Source organism: Capra hircus, chromosome 3 (genome assembly GCF_001704415.2).
Source record: "Capra hircus breed San Clemente chromosome 3, ASM170441v1, whole genome shotgun sequence".
In the NCBI taxonomy this organism is placed as follows: Eukaryota; Metazoa; Chordata; class Mammalia; order Artiodactyla; family Bovidae; genus Capra; species Capra hircus.
Window position 1 is genome coordinate 2243854 of NC_030810.1, and position 27381 is coordinate 2271234.

General features: G+C 54.2%; 1 protein-coding gene across 3 annotated transcripts in view; it reads left to right on the forward strand.

Moving 5' to 3' along the window:
- Positions 1–27381, forward strand: part of HDAC4 (histone deacetylase 4) — a 293330-nt gene that overhangs the window by 41019 nt on the left and 224930 nt on the right. For all 3 annotated transcript variants that reach the window (XM_018040130.1, XM_018040141.1, XM_018040136.1), the window contains exon 2: positions 10341–10578. In XM_018040130.1, the coding sequence (XP_017895619.1) occupies positions 10557–10578 (22 nt within the window). In that variant the 5' untranslated portion in view covers positions 10341–10556. The remainder of the gene's footprint in view (positions 1–10340; positions 10579–27381) is intronic.

Consider the following 27381-nt stretch of genomic DNA (forward strand, 5'->3'; position numbering starts at 1 on the left):
TCCTGCTTCCCCCGAAATAGAGGGCATGGTGTCGTGCAGAGCGCATCGTTTGTAAGAGAACTGGATCCTGAACACACCAGATCACAGGGACTGTCTCACGCAGCAATAGGGTTCCACGGGTCCCCCCTGTCGAAACTGCAGCCACCTCCGGGCGTTGCGGTGCGTGCCGCAGGGTTTGCAGGGGAAGCCGGCCTGGCAGGGCGCCTGCCGACAGTCCCCGGGTCTGGGTGCTCAGACTCGTTATCCGACTGTGTTTACCTCGTGTAGGTTTGAATATTCTGTAAGACCAAAGCTTGCTTTCTTTAAGCAAGAGAAGTTCATGATCAAACCCTGTAAAATCTTAAAACATCAATATGAACATGTGTGTGGTGGTTTTTTTTTTAATATTTAAAAAGTTTGTATTTCTTACTCTTCATATGTCCAAAAAACAAACAGTTAAAACCAACCAGGATGTGGGAAGAACCAAAGTGAAACACACACACTGGCAAAGGAACCGAGCTCTAGCACAGGTACATGAGCCCCCGCACAGAGGGGTGCAGAAGAGCGGCCCGGGGCCACCGTGGGGCCTGGGGACTGTGTCCCGGCCACACACTGCGAGGCTGGAGGCAGGGACTGGGCCTGAATTCTGAGTCTTGTCACGTGTGTGCCGCTTGTGTGCGGGCCAGCTGTTCTGAAAGCACTTTATACTAGAGTTGTATCCTGGAGGTGAACAAGTAAGCAGCTGGATTGTAACCAGTAAGAACCAGGTTTCTCACTGTTGGAGAAATCAGTGAAAATCGGGAAAGGAGGAGACTGAACTCAGCCTGTGATGCTGGGTTGAATCTGAGGTGTCATTGTGAACTCATGGTTTAACCAGTGTACGGAATATGGATGTGTGAGTTTGCATCCAGCGTCCCGGGTGCAGGACGGGTCCTACGGCAGTGGCACCCAGCTCTCGCTGCCCACACGCAGTTCACCAGAAAAGGGAGCCAGGACCTCCCGGAGAAATGGTTGAATCCCAGGTTGTGGCAGGGGTATCTCGTGGAACTGGAAAGTAAGACAGTGCCAAAAAAGGTAAAAGTTGGGGATGGGGGCTTGTCAGAAAAACATAGGAGCTCCCAGTGGCCAAAGCTTGAACGGCAAAATAAATAATGATGGTTGTGATCACGCACAGAATAAAATAAAAATCCATAATTTCATAATGATGCAAACAGATGATCAAACAGCAAGAAGGGCAAGTGACAGGCCCTCCCCGCAGTGGAATTCCGATAATCGACACGTGCAGAAGGAGGGGAGGTAAACATCACCCTTAGGCAGATCACAAAGACAGGGAGAGTCGCGGATGGGACGCAGTGGGCGTGGCAGCCACGAGAAGCCCGGGTGCTGACTCGGTCTCTCTTTCCTTGAGTGAGCTTTGATGGTTGGGGCCTTTTAGGCATTTATTTATTTCACCCAAACTGGCAGATTTATTCACATAAAGTTGTTCATCGTCTCCCCTTATCATCCATTTAGTATCCGTGTGGTCTGTGGTTAATTCCCCCTTATTCTGGATTTCGTTGATTTGCTGCTTCTTTCTCTGATTTTTTTTATGATCTGTTTAGCTAGGCTCAGATGGTAAAGAATCTGCCTATAACGCAGGAGACCTGAGTTTGATTGTTGGGTCAGGAAGATCCCGTGGAGGAGGGAATGGCTGCCCACTCTAGTATTCTCGCCTGGAGAATCCCATGGATAGACGACCCTGGTGGGCTACAGTCCATGGGGTCACTAAGAGTTGGACACGACTGAGCAATTTTACTATTGCGAAGAATCAGCATTTAGTTTCATTGATTTTTATATTTTGTTGATTTCTGCTTTTTGCTATTGTCTTTTTTTCTGCTCATTTTGGGTCTGATTGATCCTTTTTCTAGTCTCTTACAGTGAAACCTGAAGTCACTGACTTGAGACCTTCATCTCTGACGCAGGTTTTCAGTGCAATAAGTGTCCCTTTCAGCACTACGTATTTTGATATGTTGTGTTTCATTTTTGTTCATTTGAAAATACTTCATAATTCCCGTTTTACTTTTTTCGTTGACCCGTGTAGCGTATTCTTTAGTTCTGGGTTTAGATGTCTGGTCTATTATATTTGTTATTTAGATGTTTGGTTTTCCAGATATCTTTCTGTTACTGATTTCTAATTTAACTTCATTTTAGGAAATGAAATTAAATTCATTTTATCAGAGGACAGTCTTTCTATATCTTGACTTGAGTGCTTTTAAACGTACTGAGGCTCGTTGGATGGCCCCAAAGACGGCCTGTCTTGGTCAGTAGTGTGTGCATTTTAAAAGAACGTGGGGCATGTGCATTCTGCTGTTGTCCGCAGCGTTCTATAAATGTCATTTTGATCAGGTTGGGTGATGGTGGTGGTCACATCTTGTACGCTTTTACTAATTTTCTGTCGCTTGTTCTAACCACTGCCACGAGCAGGGTGTTGAAGTTCACAACTACAGTTTTGTCCACTTCTCCTTATACAGACTTTCTGCCTTTCCTGTCTTTTGCTTCATGTATGAAGCTCTGGTATCAGGTGCATACGTGTTTAGGAATGGTAAGTCCTTTTGGTGAGTTGACCCCTTGATCGTTATGAAACGACCTTCTTTGTCCCTGGTAATATTCTTTGTTAACATTTACCTTGTCTGAGTAAGTGTTAGCCATTACAGCTTTCTTTTGAGGAGTATTTGTATGCTGTATCTTTTTCCATCTATTACTTTTAACCTACTTGTGTCTTTATAAATAAGGCCTGTTGCTTGTTGGCTGCTATAGCTGGGGCCTCGCATCTTGGGGAGGATTCGTTTTACAGTGAAATGCGTGCCCTCTTCTCCGCCGTTTTCAGGCCTTCCCCGCACAAGTCCTCCTTTACTCCGGAAGCAGGGTCTGGCCGTTTCACCCGCTCTGGCAGCATCTGCCCTTTGAACTGGGGGTGTTTAGACGGTTGGTTGTCGACACCGTTCGGCTTAAAGCGGCCGCCATGCTTTGTGCCCTCCGTCTGCCGCTTTCCTGCCCTTTCCCCTTTTGCCGGCTCGGTTTGGGCTGCACCTTTCTACCATCGTGTTATATTTCCCCTGTTGACCTGTCAGTCGCTTGCTGACTAGTTAGTCAGTCATTTTCTAAGTGGAGGCTTAGGGTCTCTGGTCTGCATTTCAGCCTGTCATGGTTCTATCTTCAAGGGTAAACCACTCCCTGTCTCGTGTAACAACACACAGCAGTACGCCTCTCTTCCTCCTCTCCTGGGCTTTGTGTTGTTTCTGACATGTGTTTTCTTGGTGCATATGATCTAAACTTCTTAATACATTGGTATTTTTGCATTAAACTGTTCTCTTTAAAAGACATTCAGCATCAGAGAAGAATCGTTTACATTTACACGTACAGCTCTCATTTCTGAAACTCCTCTCCTCTCTGTGGATCTGTGTTTCCATCTGACCTTGTTTTCCTTTTGCCTTTGAGATTTCTTGCAGTGCAGGTCTGCTGGTAAACACCTCTATTTCACCTTTGTTTTTGAAAGATTTTTTTCATGGGGTGCAGCATCCGAGGCAGAAGTGTGAGTGTGTGTGTGTGTGAGAGTTTGTGTGTGTGCGTGTGTGAGTGTGTGTGTATGAGTGTGTGAGTGTGTGTATGTGTGTGTGTATGAGAGTGTGTGTGTGTGAGAGTGTGTATGAGTGTGTGTATGCGTGTGTGTGTATGAGTGTGTGTGTATGAGAGTGTGTGTGTGAATGAGTGAGTGTATGTGTGTGTATGAGAGTGTGTGTGTCTGTATGAGAGTGTATGTGTGTGTGTGCGTGTGTGTGAGTGTGAGTGGGTGTGTGTATTTGAGTGTGTGTGTGAATGAGAGTGAGTGAGAGTGTGTGTGTGAGTGGGTGTGTGAGAGAGTGTGTGTGTGTGAGTGTGTGGTGTGTGTGTGAGAGTGTGTGAGTGTGGTGTGAGTGGTGTGTTGAGAGTGTGGTGAGTGTGTGTGTGAGTGTGTGAGTGGGTGAGTGTGAGTGGGTGTGTATGAGAGTGTGTGTGAGTGTGTGTGTGTGAGTGGGTGTGTGAGTGTGAGTGAGTGTATGAGAGTGTGAGTGTGTATGTGTGTGAGTGGGTGTGTGAGTGGGTGTGAGTGTGGGTGTGAGTGTGAGTGGGCGTGAGTGAGTGGGTGTGTGAGTGTATGAGAGTGAGTGTGTGTGTATGAGTGTGTGTGAGTGGGTGTGTGAGTGTGTGTATGTGTGTGAGTGGGTGTGTGAGTGGGTGTGAGTGTGAGTGGGTGTGTGAGTGTATGAGTGTGTGTGTATGTGTGTGAGTGTGTGTCTATGTGTGTGAGTGGGTGTGTGAGTGTGTGTGAGAGTGTGTGTTCACACACGTGTGCATGAGTGTCCCACGGAAAGGGGCTGCCCCGTCGTCCTCTGCCTGGCATTCTTCCCACTGAGAAATCTGCCTTTCCTCTTGTTTTTGTTTCTGTCTGTGATGTGACTTTTCCGTCCCAACTGCCTTTAAGACATAATCTTAAAATTGGTTTTAAGTAATTTGATTATGCTCTGGCCTGGTGTAACCTTCATAGCGTGTTTGTGCTTGGAGTTGATTGAACTTCTTGGATCTATGGGTTTATGAAAGTGAAAGTGTTAGTTGCTCAGTCACGTCTGACTCTTTGTGACTCTCTGGACTGTCACGCGCCAGGCCCTGTATCCATGGGATTTTGCAGGCGAGGACACTGGAGTGGGTAGTCATCCCCTTCTCCAGGGGATCTTTCTGACCCAGGGGTTGAACCTGGGTCTCCTTCATTGCAGGCAGGTTCTTTACTGTTTGAGCCATCAGGGAAGCCCTGTGCGTTTATGGTTTTCATCAAATTTGGGAGCTTTTAAGCCGCTCTCTCTTTAGGCTTTGTCTGTGTCCACCCTGTGCTGCTGCCTGGAAGCTCTCGGTCACCTGGGCAATTCATCAGGTGTGTATCTCCTCAAGGGCCCCACGCCTGATGTCAGCGTCTGGAAACCACACAAATTTTGTCTTTTGTAGGTGCTTCGTGTGGGGGACTAAATCTGGTCTGTATTATTCTTTTTTGACCAGAAGCAGACTTCTGATGTTTCCCAAGGAAGTTGTCAAAACTGTATCAGAAGCTCTTGGTTTGGAGTAAGTAACAGCCGTAGCGATGGCTGGTGTGCGGACGTTGCCGTGTGCCAGCCCTGACACGGGGCTCCTCCTGCGCCGGCGCCGTTGTCGCCCTTTCACACCCCTGTGATGTTCCCAGTGCTGTGTGCGCCTCCCTCCCCATCTCCGCAGGTGAGCAGCTGAGGCGGAGCGCGCTCAGGTCACTTGCTTGAGGTCACGTCCATATTAAAGTGCTGTTTCTGAGCTTCACATCTGGCAGCCTTGGTCCTTCTGCTCGCCCTCTCAGCTGCTAGCTAGACTGCCACCGACAGTGGGCTGGAAGTTTCTGGTTAGGACTCTGATTCCTCTCGGAGACCCAGAGTGCAGAGTCTCCCGACAGGCTCGGTGTGGCTGAGGTCAGAGCACCCAGGCCAAATGAGGCATCCGGAGGTTCAGCGGAAAGCAGGGAGGGAGACCCTGCCCCGCTGCCTTCCCTGGACGCACAGCGTCTCTGTTGGGCTCTGTGCCACACGGGGCTGCTCTCCAGACCCTCTGCCTCTCTGCCTCGTGGTGTTAGGGGCATCCAGCGGGAGCTGGCCTGTGTGGGATGTGGTCTGGTTGTAGTGCAGGGGTTGAGAGATGAGGAGAACGTCAGCTTCACACAAGGCTGGTGAGGCTGGCGGGGAGCCCCTAGGGGAGGCCTGGGCACCCTGCCTCCTAGGCATTAGGGCTGGCACTGTGCCTCCCTTCCAACAGCTACATTGCAGTCCTAACCCCCAGCACCTCAGAGTGTGACCCCATATGGAGACAGGGTCCCTGTAGATGTAACGCAGACGAAGTCGTGCTGAGGTCAACTGAGCCTCTAATTCTGGGTGACCGTCCTGGGAAGTCGGCCAAGTGAAGGCAGACACACGAGAGATGAGGAAGGCAGGGTTTGGAGCTCTGCAGCTGCTGGCCCGGGGACCCCAAAGATGCCAGCAGTCCCCAGAGGCGGGAAGAGGCCAGGGCGGGTTTCCCTGCAGCTTTGGACTTTAGATTCCTGGAGACGAGACTCCACGGCTCCTGACCGTGAACAGTGCGTTTCTGCAGTTTTTACACCGCTCAGTCTGCGGCCCTTTGTTCCTGCGGCAGCAAGAAATGAATCCACCGGGGTTGGGAAGGTCCTTTCACGCACATCCCCCCTTGGAACAGGGCATGCTTGTGTGACTCAGAGTGGCTCATGTCCTCCCTGCACCTGGTGGGGAGGTGTCGGTGTGATGCAGACGCCGAGCTGGGTCCACTTGGCTGTTCCTGCTTCAGCAATGCTTCTTAACGTCAAGGAGCAGGGTGTGGCCACTGGGGACCCTGGAAGGCGCCTCTCCCCCCTCCCCCCACCCCACCGCGGCTCCCGCCTCTTGCTCGTGTTGGCCGTGTGCTCTTTCTCGAAACCGGTTATTGCGTGGTTTCCTCCATCTCTGTACGCTCTGTCCCGTTCCGTGACCCAGAAGCTTCAGTTCTCCCTCTCAACCTCTCCCGTCACCCCGTCGCCCCGTCGCCCCGTCGCCCCGTCGCCCCGTCTACAGACCTCTACCTTTGCGGGACATCGTACACGGGACTAGGGCTTTTACGTGTCTTTTTGGAAAGTGATGACTTTAAAACTAGAGTTAGTATGGATTTGGAGCATCCTAGTCATTAAATTGCAGCTTTTGATAGTCTGCTCCAGCCTGTTCCCCCCCGCTCCATAAACCCTGGTATTTTTATGCAAGTTTTCGGAGCGTGAGATTTTCCCAGAGTGCGTTACTGTATTATAGCAGAAGCTTCTTAATACAGAGGCGCTTATGCAGGTCAAAGCTGTGTTGCAGCAGTTCTGCGTCTCGTTCTGTCTGCGTTTGGTTTGTCCCAGCCCCTCAGCCCTGGGCTAGCTGAGAGCCTGCTGACGCTGAGCACTTACCTTGGGTTCTGTGCGTGTCAGCTGCCAGAGGGGCGGCTCTGAGAAGCGTTTAGCCACTGTCGCGGTGGACAGAGGAGGGGTAGGATCAGAGGTACAAAGTCTTTGGGCAAAACTGAGATCTAGGCCACAGTTATGTTCACTTGAGGATAAACAAACAGAACTGAATCCCCACCACGGAGTCTTGAAAGGTATTCTGGCACGTGGTGGAAAGGGAACTCTCCTGAAAGGCAGAAGAAACCAGTCAGTCGTCAGAATCAGAAAAAAAGAAATTTCGGAAGGCTTTGGCCAGAACTACACAGAACAGAGGTCGTGAGGAGGGACTCAGCTGAGAGGAGAAGGCAACGGAGTGAGTCACGAAGGAGATGATTGAAGACAAGAAGCTTGGTTTAGTTAGAACTTGTGCGAAAAGCCGTAGGAATGAAGTGGAGATCATGGGAATTAGCAGCAGTGACCTGGCGAACACTCGGGCAGAGGCACCTGGGGTGCAGAGTGGAGCACGAGGCACCAGTGCTGAGATACGATGGGTTTCGGGTTCCAGCCAGACGGTGTGGGGAGCTATGAAGATGCCAAGACAGGTGTGGCAGAGCAGCCACCAAAACTCGATCAAAGAGCATTTTCCTGAGCAGAAGAGAGGACCTGTGCGTACCAGAAGGTTCATGTTTGGAGCAAGTTAAATGAAAAGAGATTCTTACCATACATCTTCTGACAACATTTTTGAATTTCAAGATCAAAGTAACGGCAAAATCCTGGCAGAGTGCAGACGGAAGAAAGCATCAGAAACCAGCCCCAGAGGCTCCCTGGAAACGCAGTGCTGCCTGGCTGGCCAGAGGGACGGCCCCTAAGGCCATGAGGGAGAAACAGTTGTGACGCAAGGCTTTTATACCCAGCCACGCTGTGACTTTTGGGTGGAGGATCCAGAGATTTGTTGTTGTTCAGTTGCTAAGTCGTGTCCAGCCGTTTGCGACCCCATGGACTGCATCACGCCAAGCTTCCTTGTCCTTCACTATCTCCAGGAGTGTGCTCAAATTCATTTTCGTTGAGTCAATGATGCCATCCCACCATCTCATCCTCTGCTGCCCCCTTCTCGTTTTGCCTTTGGTCTTTCCCAGCATCAGGGTCTTTTCCAGTGAGTTGCCTTTTTGCATCAGGTGGCTAAAGTATTGGAGCTTCAGCTTTAGCATCAGTCCTTCCAATGAATATTCGGGACTGATTGCCTGTAGGACTGACTGGGTTGATCTCCTTGCAGTCTCAGATTTGTAAGAGCTTGCAAAATATACCACCAACATTGCTTTCAAGACTGCACTGTTTCTTTCTGGTCAAGAGATGAATAAACGTTCTGTTTATTTTGAAGTTTTCCTGAAGTACAGTTAATTTACAACGGGTGGATTTCTGCTGTACATCAGAGAGACTCAGTTGCACGCAGACACATCCCTTTTCATACTGTTTTCCATTCTGATTTGTCTCGGGGTTGAAGGCAGTTCCCTATGCTCCGCAGCAGGACCTTGTTGCCTCCTTCCTGTGTATGTTAATGATAGTTGGCATCCGCTCACCCAGAACTCCCAACTCATGGCTCCCTCACGCCTCCTTCCCCAGTCGGCGGCCACAAGTCTGTCCTCTTTGTGTGGCTGTTTTTGTTTTGCAGATATATTTATTTGTGTCTTGTTTTAGATGGTTTTTGTCTTGTTCTTTCTGTCCTAACGTCACTTAGTATAATAATCTTTAGGTTCATCCACGTTACTGCAAGCGGCGTTATTTTTTTGTCTTTTACGGCTGAGTAATATTCCGTTGTATATGTGAACTATATCGTCTTCATCTATTCAGGAGGAGAGTAAAAACTGTGAACGTGAGATAAGTCATTGTGTTTCCTAAGGAAGTAACCATGTACAGAATAATAAGCGTAAAGATGCTGGTCAGTTATGGGTGGATGTGTTATTGGGTACCACCTCAGCAGACACCTTTTGGGATTTAGTTCTTTACGTGATAAATAGGTTGGAGGTCTTTGGTTATAAGCAATAGGGGGAAAATCCTTGAACAGTTTAATCAAGAACAGAAATTTGTCACCTGGTAAAGGAGCCTTAGAGGAACCCTGGCCGGGGTCAGCATGAGGATTTTCATAATTAGCGTGTTCTCAGTGTATGTCTATATTCCAGCTGTAATGCATGCTCATCGCAGCAAGGAATTCAGAGAGTCCTAGGTGGTGCCGTGCTGCAGAGGCACGCGCTCGGCGGGGGGCGTTTGTGCCCCTGTTTCTGTGGGTTCTTCTGTTAGTGACTGTGATCTGGGGAAGAGGCTGGACTTGGGAAGAGGGTTGGTGTCTGTCAGGTGTCGCCCTCCAGGGGTCTGGGGACGGGACCTGTGATCTGACGGCCAGGGCTGCCAGACCCACCCACGGTGGGGGAGGAGGCAGGCGGCTCCCAGCACAGCCTCAGAGCAGTGTTCCCAAGAGCAGATCCTGATGCCGGGGAGTTCCCAGCCGTCATGCTGGCAGAGAGGGCAGGGCGCCTGGCTGTGGAGCCAGCCGTCTGTGCGGGGAAAGGTGACGGAGCCCAGCGCCAAGGACACGCGTCACAATGCTCCCAGCATCTGCACATGTGTCACGGCGTCGGGATGGCTCTTTAGACACTTCCTGTGAGGAGCGTGTTGTCCTCTTAAAATCAGAGCATGGGAGTGGATCGAGGAAATGGTTATCGTGAAGGTGGAGATCAGGGAAACTATTTCAGGCACAAATGAGCTGAATTTAGAGAGACTCTCAGATTGTCGCTGTGTAAGATAGAAATTTTGCTGGGGTTATCGCGAGAATGGAAGAATGTGTGTGTGTGTGGGGGGATGGGATGGGCTTCAAGTGATTTCTCTTTTAAAGTGTTTTCCATCAACAGTTCCGAGCTTGCACTACAGATACATTATTACACGTATCCACATAGATATATTTACTAACAGAACCTCAAGTACAGGACGTCCCCCATCTATGAGCCTTAGAACTGTGAATCTTCAAAGGTGCAAATGTGTGTTCACACGTCAAGTCACATAAGTCAGCTCACGTGTCTGACGTTATCTGTAAGGCTGGGTACGTAGATGAACTCGGTTGGGCTCATGAACAAAGCAGACTTATGGATGGGCTCTCGGGGGGAACTCGTGTGTACGTAAGGACTTCTATAGTCTGTAGGACTAGAAACGGTGAGTCCACGCGAGTGTTTTAGCACTCCACCGAAGGGGCGGGTAGGGCTAGAAACGGTGAGTCCACGCGAGTGTTTTAGCACTCCACCGAAGGGGCGGGGGGGCATGCACATGACTGAGTCCTGGCTGCACCTCCTAACCGAAGCCGCCCCTTTCTCTGCCCACACAGGTTGTCTCCTAAGAGCCCCTGGAGATCCCCACCCTCCTCTGGATTTCTGGGCCCACGACGTGGTCAGCGAGACCAGGGTGCTTCGGTGGCTGTGGGCCGGCCCTGCCCGTTGCTGGACTTGTATGTGCCGCTCGGACTCCGGGCTCCTTGGAGCTCTCGTTTACGTGGAAGTTTTGAGCCATTTTGAATCTTTTGAAGGAGAAGCCGCTGCTCGCAATGAGCTCGCAAAGCCATCCAGGTAAGCCGGACCCTGGGTCCTCGTGGCGGTTGGGTCCCAGGTCTATCTCTGTGTTCATGATCACGAGCGCAGCTGGTTTAGGTCAGCCCCAAGGGCCGGGCAGCCAGCTCTCCGTCTCAGCGGCAGAAAGATGAGTGGGGCCTCTCGGGGGTCGGGGTCCAGGCTTGGCCCTGACCCGCGTGCCGATGTGGGCAGCGCGCGCCTCCCCAGCGCCTCAGGGAGGCAGTGGGTGCAAGGCCATGTGTGGTCTGGAGAGCTGCTTCCTTCTCCCTCTGCTTTGATTCTGGGGGTCATGGGAGTGGGCTGCCCCTGGGCTGGACACAGTTGGTGCCCCTCGGTGGTGGGCGCCCACAGGCATCAGTCCTGGTGCCCAGGGCTTCACCAGGCATGGTGCTCGCATCTACACGCAGCGAGTCTTCACAGGCCCGGAACGTCCCCCACCTGCTGGGAAGAGGTGACTGGTCCAGGGCCACAGAGCTCGTGGCCCGGTGGGATTGGGGAGCATGTTTGTGCGGCTGTCAGGTTCAGAAGCGTGCAGGGACACAGCACTCAGGCTTCTCCAGCCCCGTCACCAAGTCACCTGGCCACCCCATGGCAGCGAGCCGTGGCTTGTCCAGCCTGACCATCCGCTGCAGCGTGGCCCCTGGGCCGCTTACACTGTCGTCCTGCGTCCACTCGGGCCTCCATCAGTGTGGCTGGGGTCCCCACTGGGTGAGAGTGGGGGGCTTGGTCTGCTCTCCTCCCTGGGGATCGGACCCCTGCACGTCCTCTCCTGCCCTGAGCAGAGTTGTCTGAAGCTCCAAGCGCAGGGTTCCCGCTTGTACTTAGATACGAAGGCTTTATTGATTTAGATTGTTCGTGTATTGAGTGATACTGAGTGTAAAATATAATTTAACAGTCTGGATCGAAGTGGGTGAACGTGGACTCCCTTCCACCCAGAGCTGGGGAGCCTGCCTTCGTCCTGTGTCTGAAGATAAGGGTATGTGTAGAAATGTTTTAATAGAGGATAACCATCCTATCTGTGGAGTTCTGTTTCATTTGGCTTTTTTTTTTTTTTTCTCATTTAGTACCTTATGAGCATCTTTTGATGTCAGTATGTGCATAAACCTAACTCATTTTTGGTAGCTTACAGGTAGACACTTCTGTGGCTGCAGCAGCGTTTAGAACAGCCCCAGATCATCATCGGACGATGATCAGCGTACCCGTTTTGTTCGCACGCTTCTGTGACTGTCTCTGTTGGATCACTTCCAGGCAGCAGAATTGCTGGGTGGGTGGGCACCTGCACTGGAAACTTTGTTTCCTCTGCCTCAGTTTCTCCCCTTATCCTCGTTTATGATCATATGCATTTTTCTACATGTCCACAGGCACTAGGTGGATTCAGTTTATTTTGTTCTTTTCAGCATGCCAGGGGAAATTTGTATTGTTTGAATTTGCATTATTGTATAAATGAGGGTGCACATTTTTAAAAGTTTTATTTTATACTGGAGTGTAGCTGATTTACAGTGGTGTGTTAATTTGTGGTGTACAGAGTGATTGAGTTTTATATGTGTGTGAGTGTGTGTGTGTGTGTGTATGTACATATCCACACATACATCTGTTCTTTGTCATGTTGTTTCCCACTGAAGTCAATACAGAATACTGAGTAGATCTCCCTGCGCTGTGCAGAAGGACCTTGTTGTTATCTGTTTTACGAATAGTAGTGTGTGCCTGTTAATCCCAAACTCTTTAGCTTCTCCCTCCCACCTTTCTCCCCTCAGTTAGCCATAAGTGTGTTTTCTAAGTTCGTGAGCCTGCTTCTTTGTAAGTTCATGTGATGTCTGTCTCTCTCTGACTGAGCCTCACTTAGTGAGACACCCCGCTTTACCCACTCCTCTGCTGACGGACGCTCGGGCTGCTCCCATGCCCTGGCTGTTGAGTCGGGCTGCAGTGAACGCCGGGGAGCTGGTATCTTTCCAAGTTACGATTTTCTCTAGATATACGTCCGCATGTTGCCGCGTCATACAGCAGTTCTGTCAGTATTTTAGTTTTTAAGGAACCTCTATATTGTTCTCCGTAGTGACCGCCCCAGTTTACATTCCCACCAACAAACGGTGTAGGAGGGTTCCCTTTTTTCACACCCTCTCCAGCGTTTATTGTTCATAGACTTTTTGATGATGGCTATTCTGACCAGTGTGAGGTGATACCAGATTTTTTATGAGCTGCTGTAGACATAAATCTCATACATGCCAGTAGGCATTTGAAGAGAAAAAATATTCCCCCCCCCCACCATTTTTTTTCTCGCTCTTTCTTTAACCTAATGACGTCTATGTGTCTGCATCAGGACTGTGTGTGAAGTTTTCTCCTGCATGTGTGTTGTGTACAGCTGGCCCTGGGCCAGCCTGGGAGTCAGGGGTGCCAAGCCTCCGCACAGTGGAAGATCCATGTGTGGGTTGTAGTTGGTCCCCGCATCGGAAGTTGGCTACTCTGGATCTGTGAATCCAAGCCTGTGGATTCAGCCAGTCACGATGGTGCGGTGCTGTGCGTGGTAGTAACCATAAAAAACCCTGCTGTAAGCAGACTGTGTGGTGGTTCAATCCCATGCTGTTCAAAGGTCAAGTATATTTATATATAGGAGTGTGCGTATGTATTTTTCTCTCTGTGTTATCCATACATAATAACTTCAGGTACTTAAATCAGTGATTAAAGTATTATATCAGCATAGCCTTATCCTCTTTGTCTCCTTGATTTCTAGAGAAATGTGTACTTTCTCTTATGATTATAGTTTGTGGTTTTCTTTTTACAATAAGACGCTTGTGGCTTTGTTTTTCAGTGCTTAAAATCTAACGAACGTGTCTTGCTGGCCCCGGTCTCTTAACAAGATGCAGTGTGTTTCTCTCTGTTTCGTGCCTCTTTGCCCCAGAATTTATCAGTCTCCTAAAAGTGTTTCTGCCCTTGGGTTCTCTTGGCTGATGAACGTTTCTCCACCCACTTATCTCCAGTGCTCTCACCTGGAAAACCTCATGGACGGGGGAGCCTGGTGGGCTGCAGTCCATGGGGTCACTAGGAGTCAGATATGACTGAGTGACTTCACTTTCACTTTTCACTTTCATGCATTGCAGGAGGAAATGGCAACCCCCTCCAGTGTTCTTGCCTGGAGCATCCCAGGGATGGGGGAGCCTGGTGGGCTGCCATCTATGGGGTCGCATAGAGTTGGACATGACTGAAGTGACTCAGCAGCAGCAGCATCTTTGCGTCTCAGACCTCCTCCTCATGGCTGGTCCCTGTGAGCAGCAGAGATCTAGCGGGGTGTTGCTTTCCCCTCCTTCCCAGAGTCCTTGCGTCTTGCGCAGAGTCCTTGCGTCTTGCGCAGAGGCCTTGCCCGTGGCTGTTAACTGAGGTCGGGTCCTGTCTGCTGTGCGTGACCCTCTTGGTGGATGGGCCTGGCCCCCGTCCTCCTCTCTGTCTGACGCCCCCTCCTCCCAGGGCAGTCCTGCAGCGGCCTGGGTAGCTGATGCCCGGCAGTAGCATCTGCCGACGTGAGGGTGGGCTTGCTGGTGGGTCTCTTCCGGCTGCTCTCCACCCCCCCCATCCCCACCCCGGGTGGGTGCAGGCTGGGGGTTGGGCTGAGCCGTGGTCGGCACGCACCCCCCTCCACCGTCCGCAAGCCCGTGGCCTGCCAGGGTGACCATCTGCTCACTCGTGGTGGTCCCCCATCACTTGGATCCCCCAGATGGGCATCTCCTAGGGGGCCCCTCCCCGTCCCGTGTCAGCTGACGCCGCTGTGTTCCCAGCGTGCAGACCCGCTGCGAATCTTTCGTGCTGGTGTTTGTGCCTTGTCATTTCAGTGGATTTGTGGGAGGAGGAGAACACTTCACACCAAACGTGTTGGGTTTGCTGTTCGGAGCAGGGCCCCTCCTGGGGTTCCCTGTCCCGTCTTCGGCCCCAGCCTCCCTTGAGTCCCGCGTCCGTCTCTGCCTCCCTGGGTCGTGCGGTGTCCGTCTGTCTGGCCGCCCGCCGGCCCCGCCGCGTCACTGGCTGTCCCCCATCCCTCCCCGCCGCGGCCCCGCCAGCCCGTGTGGCCCTCGGGCGCCGCGGGGCCCCCGGTCACGCCTGCGGAGCCGGCCGGCTTGGCCCCGGTCACGAAACGAGCTTTTCAGTTGACGGGGAGGTCTTCTCCCCGGCCCCCCGCGCGGACCCCCTCTGGTGCTGGGTGAGGCGCGCATTATGGTTTTATTGCCGTTCCTTCTGCGCTTTGCCAGAGCCCGGCCCTGGTGCTCTGACGTAAAACTGCTGACTGGTGGGGCTTTTATTGCTCTGAATAACGATTGCGAATGCTGTGAGCGGCCCCGAGCAAGCGGCCCGGCCTGACTCAGGCTGAGAGAACTCTCCTTGGAGAGCAGGAGGAGCGAGCAGAGGTGCTGAGACGTGATGCCTCTCCCGCCCCAGCGCCGCACGCCTTCCAGCGCGGGTGTGCGGGGCGGGGGGTCGCTGTGAGGACGCGGGGCCTCCACGTGGAGGGCGAGTCCCCCTCCCACACTGAGGGGCCGGGCACAGGCCCCCCGCCTTCCCTGCCTCACGAGTCCCCCACGTGGAAGGGCGAGTCCCCCTCCCACACTGAGGGGCCGGGCACAGGCTCCCCGCCTTCCCTGCCTTCGTGTTCCTCAGATGACAGGCTGTGGCCGTCCCCGTAGCCCGAGTGTGCTGGGAGGTGGGGGCCTGGGTTGGCTCAGAGTGAGACCAGAGGCTGTCCCTCGGCCACGTTGTTAGCACCGCCCCCCCCGCCCCACCCCGAGCAGCTCAGCTTCCTTGCAGCGACATTTCTGCCCAGAGGGCATCTGAAGGAGCAGCTGTAAACCTGAGGGGGCTGGCGTGCAGTCCTGTGGACCGCTTGTGGGCATCTGAAGCCCGCTCTCGACAGGAAGCTGGCCGAGCAGGACTGGGATCCAGTCACTCAAGTGTCCCGACCCTCCTGGGAGCTTGGCAAGAGGCTTGCATGTGTTAAAACACAAGATGAGCCATTTTGAGGGAAACCTGTGTATTTTAGACCCGTGTGTTAGTTTGGACCACACTCTGATTTGTCAGCATTCTCGTCAGTCTGAAATGCCTCGTCCACATGAAAGCAGCTGAATGTCTGCGTCAACAGTGACTTGGTGATTGATGAGTTTCGACACAGTTTGATTTCTTCCGACCTCCATGGAGTTCTCATCCTGCGGGTCCCAGGAGGAGGCTCTCAGCTCCACCGGCCCGAGCCCGAGCCCTGGTCTTGCCCTGTTGGATCTTGAGTCTTGTTTCTTTCCACTCGGTTGGCCACCAGGGTTATATTATATTTCAGTTTAGAAATGGCCTCAGAAGGATGCATTTTTCTGTCTTTTAGATTGTGCTGTGCAAGGGTGGAAGGTTTTAGGAGTATGTTTCAAGGGGAGGAAATGAATTTTGAGGACCTGCAGGGAACACAAAGGGAGCATTGATTCTGAGCCACTGGTGGTGGGTCGTGGGCCCTGTGTGAGGCGCTGGGCCACAGGGAGAGCTGGGGCCCTGGGAGAGGCCGCGGACGAGGCCCCAGGAGGCCCAGGTCAGGGCTTTCGGGGGACAGGTGTACAGCCAGCAGGGGCAGCCCTGTAGTCCTGGGGGCTCGGGCCCGGAGACCTGTGCTCACACCCTCAGGGAGCCGGGGGAGGCGGGAGAGCTTCTTCAGGACGCATCTGGGAGGCGAGGTGACTCCCCAGCCGCTGGTGGGCAGGCCCAGGGGCTTCTGGACAAGACCGAGGCTGGGTCCCCAGTGTCCTGTGGAACGCAGAAACAGACTCGAGAGCCAACAGAGCGAGACCAGGGCTCTGGAGACCAGTGGAAGCAGGTGTCCTGTGGGGAGGGGCAGCCTCATTGTTTTAGCCTGACCTTGGGGAAGGAGGCGCTCACGGGCCCCTCATGGCACCTGCTTCTGCTTCCTCCAGGGCGGGTGCAGAAACGGCCTGCGAGGCTCCCAGCTGCGTGCGGCCCCAGGCTCCTCCGGGCGCCCGCCCGCGCAGTTACAGCTCCTGAATTGTCGCGGCCCGGATCCTCCATGCCATGATTATCTGGGATCTTAATCAGTCAAGGTTTGTTCTGGAAATCATGGAGACATAACGGCTTCTTTTGCAGCCTCCTTTTTTTTTTTTTTTTTTCCTTTTTTTCTCTAAATCCTCAAATTGTGTTTTGTCTTTTAAAAATCACGAATGTTCAGTCGTTATGAAGAGCGGAGAAAATCTCTGTCAATGGCGCGCTGATGGTTTATTTTGGCAGCTCTCTGAAAACTCTTATACGGTTTGTGGAACATTTGCATCTATGTCCCCTTTTTCAAAACCGCCATTGTAGAAATGCAAATTCCTGAATTCCAAGATGCTGAATGTTGGATGATTAATGATATTGAAACTTAAGAATGAACTCCCGGTATGTGTTTGACATAGAAAGCCCTGAGCCGGGATCATTAGAATCCACAGCGCACAGCTTGTCGGTGGCACAGAAGCGTGGTGATTGAGGCGCCCAGCAGAGGGGCAGGTGGACAGGTGGGTGCTGGGCGCCCACCCCAGACGCTGGGCTGTGAAGGGCCGGGGCTGCTGTGTCTGCAGAAAACATAGACGTTTCAGGCTTCTAATAGTAGTAGACCGACACTGGTTCCTTGCTTACTGCCAGCCAGACCTTGCTGTGCGCTTAGGGGCCTGGAATGAATAGCGATGTGGTTCTGAACGGTGCTTTATGGTTGCTTCATGGTCTTCCACGATGAGCCCAGCAAGTGAGATGCATGCACGCGTGCTAAGTCGTTCAGTCGAGTCTGACTCTCTGCTATCCCGTGGACGCCTGGCTTCTCTGTCCATGGGGATTCTCCAGGCAAGAATACTGGAGTGGGTGGCCACGCTCTTCCCCCAGGGGATCTTCCTGACCCAGGGATCAAGTCACCCTCTCTTTCACTTCCTGAATTGGCAGGGAGTTTCTATTCCACTGGTACCACCTTGGGAGCCCGGGAAGTGAGATGGAACATGGTCATTCCTGTTCTGTCCACGAGGAAACCAGCACTGACTGCCGTCCAGGGCTTGGGCCAAGGCCAGGTATCCACTCAGACACCATCCTGGAGCCAGAATGGGTCGTCTGCCCTTGAGGGACGTGGGCCCCTCTGCCGAACAGACGCTGGGCACCCTGGACCAGTTAGCAGTGGATCCCGACCATTTATGTGGGGTGCCCGGGCAGGGCCAGGTGGAGGGAAGCACGGAGCCACGTTGACACAGCGGGGTTCACGGGAGAGAGGGGATGGGCGGGGGGTAGGGGGCACAGCGGGGTTCACGGGGAGAGAGGGGATGGGCCGGGGGGTAGGGGGGCACAGCGGGGTTCACGGGGGAGAGGGGATGGGCCGGGGGTAGGGGCACAGCGGGGTTCACGGGGAGAGGGGATGGGCCGGGGGTAGGGGGCACAGTGGGGTTCACGGGGAGAGAGGGGATGGGCCGGGGGTAGGGGGTGCAGTGGGGTTCACGGGGAGAGGGGATTGGCGGGGAGAGAGGGGATGGGCCGGGGGCAGGGGGCACAGCGGGGTTCACGGGGAGAGGGGATGGGCCGGGGGTAGGGGGCACAGCGGGGTTCACGGGGAGAGGGGATGGGCCGGGGGTAGGGGGCACAGTGGGGTTCACGGGGAGAGAGGGGATGGGCCGGGGGTAGGGGGTGCAGTGGGGTTCACGGGGAGAGGGGATTGGCGGGGAGAGAGGGGATGGGCCGGGGGCAGGGGGCACAGCGGGGTTCACGGGGAGAGGGGATGGGCCAGGGGTAGGGGCCCCTGAAGGGACGTGTGAGCAGAGGGTGCAGGGCAGGAGCTCCACTGCCCCGTGGGGCATAGAAGGGCCTGCAGGTGCAGGTGGGCTGGCAGAGGAGGGAGGGGGTGGAGAGGCAGGCATCGGGAATGGGTCCAAACCAGGAGGGTCTGCTGCGCCCAGGTCCACACGGGCCCACCCCTGGCTGTTCTGAGACCCTGTTGGCCTGGAGAAGGGGCCCCAGCCCCCCTCCCAGGACGCAAGCCTGTTCTCTGCTGGTTTGAGGCAGCAGGTCCCTGCCGCGCCTGAACCTCTTGGCTCCCGCAGCGTTTCCAGTGTGTCTGAAGTGTGCTTCTGAACTTCTCTTGAGCTTCTCTCTGCCGATCCTTAGAGCTGGCTGGGGGTCTGGCCAGGTTAACGGGAGAGATTTTGGTTGAAACCTTTTGTTTCACTTCCACTTTATTTGCTTATTTCACGAGACCATGATGCAAAAGTAAACATTTTTTTTGGAAAATGATTAAGAAAAAAAATCAAATGAGGCAAATGACTGTGAACTTTGTCGAATCGTCTCTCAGTTCAGTTCAGTCGCTCAGTCATGTCCGACCCATTGGGACCCCATGGACTGCAGCACGCCAGGCCTCCCTGTCCATCACCAACTCTTGGAGTTTGCTCACACTCATGTCCATTAAGTCGGTGATGCCATCCAATCATCTCATCCTCTGTCCTCCCCTTTTCCTCCTGTCTTCAATCTTTCCCAGCATCAGGGTCTTTTCCAAGGAGACAGTTTTTCACATCAGGTGACCAAAGCGTTGGAGTTTCAGCTTCAGCATCAGTCCTTCCAATGAATATTTAGGACTGATCTCCTTTAGGATGGACTGGTTGGCTCTCCTTGTTGTCTCTGCTGCTGCTGCTGCTGCTAAGTCGCTTCAGTCATGTCCGACTCTGTGCGACCCCGGAGACAGCAGCCCACCAGGCTCCCCCGTCCCCGGGACTCTCCAGCCAAGAGCCCTGGAGTGGGTTGCCACTTCCTTCTCCAATGCTGTCTCTAGCTCTGTGTTTTTAAATGGGTTTTCTCGTCCCCACTTGGTAAGAGTAGGGGTATCAGCCTGTGACAGGGAGTGCTAGGCAGGGTGTGATGGAGAGAGACCTCATTGTGTGATTTTTGTGTCCCCCCCACCCCCCACAAAAGAGGCAGAAACGAGGGGGATGGACTTGGCTTCTCTTAGACGCAGACACTGGTCCTCAGGTGCTCTCGGTCCCGGCAGGCTCCCGGCAGAGCTGCGTGGGGCTCTCGGCTCTGGCCGTCGGCGAGGTCAGAAGCCCTGCAGTCCGACGACGGCCTCATCCTGTTGGGCTTTAGGCTGTGTGTCCCCCAGCCCTCCTCCTTCTCCTCCTTGGCACAGGGTTCCTGCTGCCGCTGCTCAAATGGGGCAATCCTGACTCGGAACCGGAACATTCCAGGCTGCGGCGCACCTTCAGCGCTTTTGGGATTTTAGCGTGAAAAGCAGTGTTCCGTGTTACAGCCATTCTCTCGCTTCTACAAATATTGGATACTTCTGAAGGGTAGCAGGAGGCTTGGTTAAAGGTGATATGAAGAAAACTACATATATATGTTACATCTGCTGCTTTTTTCTCTGTTTGCAATAATGTTTGTAAGGACTTGTGTGAGATGGTGTCAGCATCCCGATGGAGGCTGTTCGGCGCTCACTGCCTGGGGGCTTCGTTCGCCTGGGGCTCCCACGGGCCCTCTGATACTGTACCCTTGCTGGATGTTTATGAATTGTTATTGTTAAGCCCTGTCTTCAAGCCTCTTCTGTTGAGGGGACTTTTGTGACTGATGGCGAGTTATTTCTACCTTTAAACTCCGAGGCTGTCTTGTAGAAGATTGCTTCTGACGGTGCAGTTGTTCAAGGTGCTGATGCCAAGGGAAGACCTTGTGATCCAGGAGCTAAAGATTCTGTTTTGATTTGCCTGCATTCAGAGCCAAGTTTCTTTCTTCTTAAGTGCCGTGTTTTGAATTTCCCTGCGACGTCCTTTGTAGAAACTGGGCGTTTGTTAGAGCTGCACCTCGCGCTGACCTGCTGATCCAGTAGGATTTGTGCGGTGCTGCTGGAGTTAGAAGGGATTCCACGGACTCTGTTCTTAGCACAGCCTTACTGGACGTTGTGCTGTACGAAGGGCCCTTTCTGACGTGTTCCCATTTCTTGCAGTAGATGTATTCAGCGAAAGTTCCTCCAGTGTTGAACCGCGTGATTCAGAATTCTTAATGCTCCTCATTTGCACATGTTTTATTGATTTCATCCAAGTCAGGGGCTGATTGACTATTTCTAAGGGCCCCGCCCTCACCAGGGTCTGACACACAAAATGCAAGCCTGCTTGCCACTTTTTGTGCTTGAAAAGCCGCCCATCCCAGCGCTTTGCCCAAACACCTGCAGTCTCCACGTGGCTTTTCATCCAGACCCGTCACGCCTGGGCCCGGGGAGCTGACTGCTTTATTTCACTCTCACTGAAAGAATCAGGGAGTGGGAGGAAGGCGGGGTAATGGATCTCTTTCTTAGGTGCTAATACACAGAAAGGGCTTTTAGAAAATTTGGGAAGGCACTGGGGAGGGCGGAGACCTTGGAGGGCAGAGGTTTTCGCTGGGAGGTTTAGCCAAAGCTGGAGATGAGGGCTTTTGTGTTTTGCCATGCCGGACACTCAGAGCGTGTTGGAATCGAGTCACTGACGGTGATAGGATGAAGACCGGGCGGTGGGTCAGGATCACATTGGCGGCTGGTGGGTGTCTGTGGTCGCCTGTTAGCTGTAGGTCCTGAACGTGAGCACAGTTCCCTGAGTGACAGGGAGAAGGCGTTGCTGCCGGGGAGGAACAGGTCAGAGAGGCGCTCCTCGTGGGGGGTCTGAGGCTCTGAGTGGGGGCGGGGTGCAGGCGGCTGCTGCCTGGGGGCTGTGCATGTGGGGTCCCCGTGACCCGGGCCCTTTTGTGGGACCCTGCGTCTCCGTCCTCTCAGACAACGCTGCACCCTGGGCAGCTGCTGCTTTGCTGGATACGGTTTTGGCCGTCAGTGTCCTGAAAGACTTTTGGAAGGGGTGGGTGTTGGAGCCAAGGCAGGTGAGGGCTGGAGGATCGCAGGGGAGAGTCTGACCTCAGTGCTGCAGGAGGCCTGGCCTGGAAGTGCTGAAACCCCACTGAGGCTTTTCTGGCCCAAGGAGCCCAGCCTTCAGGAAACACCCTGCCTGGGGTCTGAGCAGCCGGCAAGGCGCCCAGTTCAGCCACGCCCACCAGGGCCGCTGGGGCCTCAGAAGGGTGCAGCCGTCTGTCTGCCCTTCCGTCCTTCTGGGATTGGGCTCCTTCTGTTACGTCCCCGGCATCTGTGGCGTTTGTGGTGGCGTGGAAAGGGGGCTGGGGCCACACTAGCCGGTGAGGGGCCACCTGGGCACGCCGGGTTTCGCGGAGGGGCTGGAGCGGTCCCGGAGGCGGGGGGCAGCAGGGCCTGGTGGGTGATGAGCCGCCGCGTGGAGCCGGGAGACCCCAGACCCGGGACGTCCGTCTGTCCCTGCCCCGACGTGCTGCAGAAGGAGACCCCGGCGGGGGCGCGTGCTCCCCGCTCTGCCCCCCTCGGCATCCAGCCTTCCCACCCCTTCCTCTCTCGTCTCAGCGCCTCGTGCTCCACTGGCTGGCCCCTCTGCCCAGCGTCAGGCTCACACGGCTGCTGGCCCTGGCCTGGACCGAGCCGCGGCCTTCTCGGTTCTCAGCTGGGCTTTCTCTGAGCTCCCCATGGGGCCAAGGACTCGGCGCCTGAGACCCTCGGGGCGAGGGTTTCTTCGTATTTATAGGCACTCCACTTTCTAAACCGGAAACTCCAGCATCCAGTCCATGTTATGTGGACCCTGTTATGAGTGGATCGGTGACCGATTGGCACGGACACGGCCTCAGCGGCTGTGGTTCTGAAGGAGATGCTGTCTCTAAGGGCTTTCCCATGTGTGTTCCTACGGGGTGAGCCTGCTCTGACTGAGGGGTACGGTTTCAAACATCCGTATTATCTGTGAGAAGAAAAGAGCCTTTCTCACGTCCCGTGTTGTCTGAGAGAACATCACGCTAGTGCTTCTTAACTAGTGTTTCCAGTTCTGGAACAGCTGGAGGTGCTGGGGGTGGACGGGGAGGCTGGCCTAGCTACTGGCCGAGCAGCCACGCGTCCCCCGGCTCCTCCGCGGGAGGATGGCTGGGCTCTGAGCCTGCCGTGGTGCCTCCCAGTGGGGGCTGCGCTGTGCCAGGCCTTCACCCTTCAGGAAGACATGGGCCACTGGACTTTGCCTTCAGCCTGGTACCTGCCCGTGTGGAGGTGGTGCAGTGAAAGGTGGGCAACCCCGTGTCTCCTCCTTCCGGAACCCCGCACTGGAGCAGAGGGGGACAGGGGTCTGTGTAAGGTGGCCCCATATTCACTGTCAAAATCCAGACCTTTCTACCCTGGAAAGGGGTGGGCATGGCCTGCCACCCCTGGGTGGACAGCCACACAATGGAGGGGTACGTATCCCCCCCACCCCCCAGAGGGCAGCTGGACTCCACCTGGACGGGGCAGACAGGTGGCTCGAGGTATGAGTTTTTACATTCATTTTGAGACATTGGTTAAAATCACTGATCAAGATAACATCTTCACCCATAGTTTCTACAAAGCCAGGGTCTATATTTTCCAGTTTTATGGCAACTAAACCCGTAGTTTTCCCGTTTCACTGTTCAGTCGCCAAGTCACGTCCGACTCTTCGTGACCCCATGGTCCGCAGCATGCCAGGCCTCCTGTCCCCACTGCCGTCCAGAGTTTGTCCAAGATCTTGTCCGGTGAGTTAGCGATGACATCCAGCCATCTCATCCTCTGCTGCCTTCACAATTATTGTGGAGCCCTTTCAAGTGAGTTCCATGCACGCATGCTTGCTGGAAACAAAACTCTGCCATAGGAAGCGGAAGCTCAGGTCCTAGTGGACGCCGGACAGGGGCAGGAGCTGCTGGGCCTGCCCCATGTGATCTGAGCGTCTTGCCCTGGAACCTTCCGCCACTGGCTGAAGTGCTGTTTGCAGCGGAGCCTCCCTCATCCTTTGGAAGCTTCTGGAATCTCCTAGACTGACTGAGCTCAGAGCCCCCCTGATTGCACTGGCCTCTGTCACTTCTAAGCTAAACTCATCCAAACCCAAAGAAGTTCCATGACAGCTGTGGCAGATTTAAGAAAAGGCCTGGAAAAAGTACGAATTTGTCTCACATTTTATAGTGATATCTCAATTCTGAATATCAAATTCTAGTTTTGGATTTAAAAAGCAAACATGAAAAGACTGAGCGTGGAATGGTACCTTGTTTAGCATCATGGGAGTTGGAACGTTCACTCCATTGGATGTTGACACCCGTCCTGGCGGCAGGGGTGGCTGAGGGTCAGCCTGGAGAAGTACACAGTCCCACGTGCTCTGCAGGGGCTGGAAACGCCTTTCAGGTCCTGCCCCAGAGAAGGGGAACAGGGACCTGGGCCTGCTGGGGTGTGAGGAAGGAATAAGGGGCTGAGCAAGGAGTGAGGGAGAGGAAGCCCCCTGCCCCCGGGACACACCAGCTTTGGGGTGCCAGCGAGGCGCACCGGGGGGCCTCAGGGGGGTTTGCTTGGGGACCAGGGTGAGCCAGTGCCCCTGGGGTCCTGGACCCCCAGCCAGGAGCTGAGCTTCCCCTCCTTGCAGCCCGCTCTCCTCTATGAGCAGCCGGGACCTGGTGGGTGAGTGGGATGGAGGTGCCACTTCCCCAGGGCGCGGGCGTCGTGGGGTGCCCTCCCGCAGCCTGCCTCGGACTCGGGCCAGAGACTCACAAACTCGCCTCCACTCCTCTCTGCCCGCGCCTGTGCGCAGGGAGGAGGTGTCCGAGCCACTCCTCCCCTTTGTCGCTTTCCTTCCCTCCCGGCCGAGACAGCAGCGAGGAAGAGCGAGCCAGCAGGGCTCACTCTCTGTGTGAGTCGTCACTTGCCCGAGCCGGGCCGCTTCCAAAGCTGCTCGCGGGTCCGTCGGGGCCGGGGCCGTCGGGGCCGGGGCCGAAGCAGCCGTTTCCCCCTGGGCACGTGCCGTTCCTGGGAAGGCAGGGCCTGGGGGTGCGCCCTTGCCGTGGGAAGCTCGTGGGGCCCCAGGGGAGGGCCAGCAGCGGCGGCCGTGGGACGCGGCTGCCCGTCACCAAACGCGCGATTGGGACGAAGCCCCGGCTCTTCTCCCCGTCTGCCAAACTTGGGCTCACTTTGTTTACTCTGATGAGTCCTAATCTCCTCCTCTTTCAGAGAGGTAGCCAGCTTCCTTTCCCTGGAGTGTTTGGTCGATGTGGCTGCCTGCTGGTGAGATGGGAGGGAGGCCCCGCGGTGTGCCAGTGCCGGAGTGAGCCCGGCAGGCACCCCACGACCTGAACCTGGGCCGTGTGTCCTGTGGTGAGGCCGCTGAGGCCCGCGTGCGCCTGGCCGCCGGGCCTTCGGGGGGCCGTCTGCCCGGTCCCCTTGGGGCTCCTGCTGTGCCCGCTGTGCTGCCCGTGCGGTGGAGTGCGGGCATGTGTGTTCTCTGGGAATTTCCGATTAAGTTGCGTGGAGATGATGGCGCCTTACCTCTGTGATCTTCCTGCCCATGGGGCAACCTCGAGCCCTGGTCGTGCCAGCCATCCGACCCCCGTAGAGGTGCGTCTTGTGATACACCTGCCCAGGAGCCCTGCCCCATGCCTCCAGACCATCAGCGTCCTCGGCAGCCAGATGTACAGCCCAGGGGAGCCTGGGGAGACAGATGTGAGGACTCAGCACAGCGCGGGGCCCGGACAGGCTCCTGGGGTGGATACGAGGGGATCTGAAGGGAGCAGTGACCTCAGTCAAAAATGCCGTCATCAGTGTAAAGAATGGACTGTGGCCACGGCGGCAACGCGGGTGGACTGTATAGATGGCCACACTAGGTGACTAGGACAGACAGAAAAATGCCATATGACCCCCTGTATATGTGGAATCTCAACTGTGATACACGGGAGCTTCTTCACCAGTATATTCAGCGTCCTGTAATCACCTGTAACGGAAAAGAATCTGAAAAAGTAGATATCTGTAAACTGGGTCCCTTGGCTGTGTGCCCGAAGCGTTGCAACTCACCCGCACTTCACCAAGAACCGAGGGGAGCCGAGTGCGGGCTGGCTGGTGGGGCACACGGGAACTCTGCCTGTCTACTCCACGTTCAGTGAAGTCTGCCGATAAACTTAGGAAAAATAAATGCATAGGTGTTCTCTCTTGCCCAGTCTCTGTTTATGAATGATAATAGACTGCAGATGCTTAGGCACCCAGCTTTTGAACTTTTTTCTTTGGGGATTGTTCTAAATTGGTACAGAAAGTGAACGTGAAAGCCGCTCAGTTGTGTCCGACTCCTTGCGACCCCGTGGCCTAGCCCGTGCACTCCTCCAGGCCAGAATCCTGGAGTGGGTACTGGTTCCCTTCTCCAGGGGATCTTCCCAGCCCAGGTCTCCCGCATTGCAGGCGGATTCTTTACCAGCTGAGCTGCAAGGGGAGCCCAGATTGGTACAGAACAATGTCCTGTTCTTTTTTATGGTTGTGTGTGGGTGTGACGTTGCCCGTTTAAGGAGGCCCTCGGGGTGGATCCTGGGTTTCTTTCCAGCCCTCTCACTATTGCTGCCGCCCCAAACAGCGCTGCCTTGAGGGTCCCCACTGCTGAGTGAACTTTGTACTGGGGTAAGACACGCGTCTTCTCTAGATGCACAAACCACCAGTGCTTCTCTTGAATTCTCACGAGAGGAAGACACTGGTGAGCGCTGTGCAGAGTGGGAAGAGGGGAGCTCGGGGGACCCCAGCAGCCCTTATGCAGCCCCTTCCCTGCCCCCACCCCCCTCCCGCCCCTCTTTTTCAGCTTCTCACACCTTGGACCAGCCCCTCCTGGTTTTGAACCTAATATAAACTCAGCCACAGAACATCTGCCTGTTCTGTCCGCCTTTCTTCCCGCAACAGTTTGTGAGGCTGACACCGCGTGACCCAGGCTGTGTGCTCCTTTGCACGGGTGTGTGATATTTCATTGTGTACGCAGATCACACTTTGTCTGTTGTCTGTTGACGACACCTGGGTGGTTTCGGGCTGCGGCTTTTACACACAGCTCTCCCACGCGTTCTTTTGATAAGGTGTGCGTGAGCCCGCTGCTCAGATCTCCTGTGCCGGGTTACGCTCCGGGAGGCCTCCAGGCTGCCCGCCGGCCAGCATGTGGCACTGACTCCTTTCTGTTCCGGCCACTGAGACGCGTCTCCTATTTCCCCAGTCACTGAATTTGCTGAGCATCCTGTCATATATATGTCAAACAGCTGGATGTCCCCTTTGCTGAAGTGCCTGTTTAAGTCTTTTGCTCATTTAAGAGACTCGATTGCCTTTATTTTTCCTACTGACTGGTCGTTGTTTTCGTAGGCGAGAGATGAATCCTTTGTTGATTGTTTCCTTGGCTGTTTTCTCTTAAGTCTGTGGGTTGCTTCTTCACTTTCTTAATGATGCTCTTTGATGAACAGATGTTCTTAATTTTCACATTGTCCAGCTACTGGTCATTCTATTTATGCCTGCTTGAATGCAGCAGAAAGAGTCTGTTATTTTCTGTTGTAGTTGCTGTTCAGTCGCTCAGTCGTGTCCGACTCTTTGTGACCCCATGGACTGCAGCACACCAGGCTTCCCTGTCCATCACCGTCTCCCGGAGTTTGCTCAGATTCATGTCCATTGAGTTGCTGATGCCTTCCAAATGTCTCATCCTCTGTTGTCCCTGTCTCCTCCCGCCCTCAATCTTTCCCACCTTCAGGATCTTTTCCAGTTGAGTCTGCTCTTCGTATCAGGTGGCCAAAGGACTGGAGCTTCAGCTTCGGTATCAGTCCTTCCAGTGAACATTCAGGGTTGATTTCCTCTGGGATGGACTGGTTGGGTCTTGCAGTCTGTTATTTTCTAGAAGTGCCATTTTACCAAATGGATCTGTGGTCTACCTATAATTGATTTTTTAAGAAAACAGGATGTGCACTAGTGGCTGAGGGCTGGTTTTCCCG